The 2,193-nt window shown below is 47.0% G+C and overlaps 1 protein-coding gene across 1 annotated transcript; it reads right to left on the reverse strand.

Annotated features, from left to right (window-relative positions):
- Positions 1-243: 243 nt before the first annotated feature.
- Positions 244-2,178, reverse strand: LOC111650307 (uncharacterized). Its single transcript, XM_023400185.2, has 2 exons — positions 1,550-2,178; positions 244-463 (listed from the first exon to the last, which is right to left on the reverse strand). The coding sequence occupies exons 1-2, from the start codon at positions 2,009-2,011 to the stop codon at positions 260-262; spliced, it is 666 nt and encodes a 221-aa protein (XP_023255953.2). The 5' UTR covers positions 2,012-2,178; the 3' UTR covers positions 244-259.
- Positions 2,179-2,193: the final 15 nt, after the last annotated feature.

The following is a 2,193-nucleotide window of genomic DNA, read 5'->3' on the forward strand; positions in this document are numbered from 1 at the left end:
AATCTCAGAACTTGTGATGAGCATTTTCACTTTTTTCTGCCTGTAAAGATGAAATCAACCACTGGGGGGCTGACTAACTTTAGTTCTAACTAAATGAATAGTGTATTAATAACTGGGCTGACAGGCTGAACTCAACAGATATGAGTGTTGGACCGCTGCAGAGGAACATGCTGTTCTCTGCAAGTGTCATTAATTCCAGATTAAATAAATGACTTGTTGTTTGACAGTGTTCTAGTTTGTTCTGTATCATCATCTTGTCTCACCTGTGTGTCTCACACATGGCCTGACAGCTCCAGGTGAAGCGGCCATCTTTGTAAACACAGACCGTCGGGTCGTCACTCAGCAAAGGAAGCTTCTGAAACTCCTGATTGGCCGGGCTGTGGACCAGCACCGCGTACATCACTCTCTGTTTGTACAGGACGGTCTTGGACACCCGGAGGACGGGCGGAGCTCCGCTGCAGAACTGGAGACAGGAACAGATTCCCGGTCAGTCCATGAGGCCTCAGTTCTGTCCCACTGTCAGACCATCAAGGACATGAATCTTTCTAAAGACGTTTTTTAACTTCTACCCAAAGTTAATAGTGATGTGACATTGAACATGGGGTTGCCATGGTTACCAGAGGACGCCCGGAAGCTAAAAAACAACAACAGCCATAAAATGCAAGAAAAAAGATAGAAGAAGAAAAATAATTAACAAAGAAACACAAAAAGGAGCTAACGCTAACGTTAGCATTAGAAGAACAGACAGTAGAAACAGAGTCACTGTGAGTCACAGACTGAACTGTGGAGTTCTCTGTCCTGTGATCACATGGTGACGGATTTCAATATTCAAACTGGATTGAATGGACAGATGTTATCATTATTGAACAGGAAGTGAAGGGAGGGAATAAAATGTACAATGGGGGACTTGTATTTAAAGCCGTAAACAGGTTGAACAGGAACAGAACCAGAACGGTCCCCTGTGATCGGTGAAAAGGAAGCAGGAGCAGATCCCAGACCTGCTGTTAGATTAAATCATCTCTGTATGAGCAGTGTGAAACACTCTGACAGCTACAGAGGAAGCTCATTGATCAGACTCAGGTCTCAGCTCATACGACATCATGGATCATCTGTTGTGAAAAGTGTTGGTCAATGCCAGCAGTGTATGTAAGAGCAGAGGGAGCACTGATTCCTGTGACCACAGTCATTGTTCAGCTATAGATTCAGGTGACGTGTTGAATCGTGTTTGATGCAGCAGATTCACCCACATCCTCAGTTAGGGAAGATCATAAAGAGACATGAGAGACGAACCGTGTCTGGACAAATAAACCAACAGCAGCTCACATCACACTTACTGAAGAAACGTCAAATAAAATAGATACTTTTGTTTTGAGGATGTTGCGTCTTCTGAGCTTTTGTTAAAGACGTTTAGGAAACAAACCACTGAAAACATCGTAAAGAAACAGGAAACAGCTGAGACTGAGCAGTGATCTGCTCATCAATAAGTATCGATGTATTGATTTCTACAGCAGGTGGACAGACTCAGTAAAGACCCTGACGGAGGGAGTACCTGCTGGCTGTAGGCCTCCAGCACCTCCTCCACGGGGAAGGTGAAGCGGTACGAGCCCAGCCTGGAGGTCTCCAGGAAGGCCGGGGAGGTGGCAAACCTCCCCAGGAAGCTGTGCTGCGTCTGGGCCTGCTGCTCAGTCCGGTCCGGGTAGGTCTCCTCCAGGAGCCTCGTCTCAGCTGCAGAGATGTCCTCAGGTTTCACCGCCAGACTCCACCACTGCAGACAGTCTGCGGCCCTGAAGCCGCCGTCACGCTTTATACCGCGTAACCCTCCTCGATCCGTGTCGTGTTTCAGGTGAGACACCTGGAGCTCAGGTCGGGGGTAAGGCGGGAGTTTTCTGAAGAAGTATTGAGGGATTTCCAAACTTCGGGAACGAGCTTCCAGTTTCAAGTCATTCAGCTTCAAGTGCTGCCCCAGAAGGAAACGTTCAGTCGCTCCTCTCCTGTTGGTCCGCACCTGCATGGTCAGGTGAGTCAGAGACGAATAAAGCTGATCTCAGGTTATGAAGACAAACACACCTGCAGCAGGTGCGATATGACAAATACACTTCAGACTTTTTAAAAGTCACTTTTGTTGTTGTTTCTCCCTTCCGACATGATGTCAGCTGATGTGTTTCAGGAAGTGAAAGTAAATCTGACACGTAC

This window comes from Seriola lalandi, unplaced genomic scaffold (genome assembly GCF_002814215.2).
Source record: "Seriola lalandi dorsalis isolate HSWRI2012SDOR001 ecotype SW California unplaced genomic scaffold, Sedor1 jcf7180002052213, whole genome shotgun sequence".
NCBI lineage: Eukaryota > Metazoa > Chordata > Actinopteri > Carangiformes > Carangidae > Seriola > Seriola lalandi.

What these genes read in the sequence shown, in the direction of transcription:
- LOC111650307 (XM_023400185.2), bottom strand. Translation starts at nt 2,011, where the DNA reads ATGCAGGTGCGGACCAACAGGAGAGGAGCGACTGAACGTTTCCTTCTG. An exon ending in TGGAGGCCTACAGCCAGCAG is followed by an intron (nt 464 to 1,549) that starts GTACTCCCTCCG and finishes TCCTGTCTCCAG; the next exon opens with TTCTGCAGCGGAGCTCCGCC.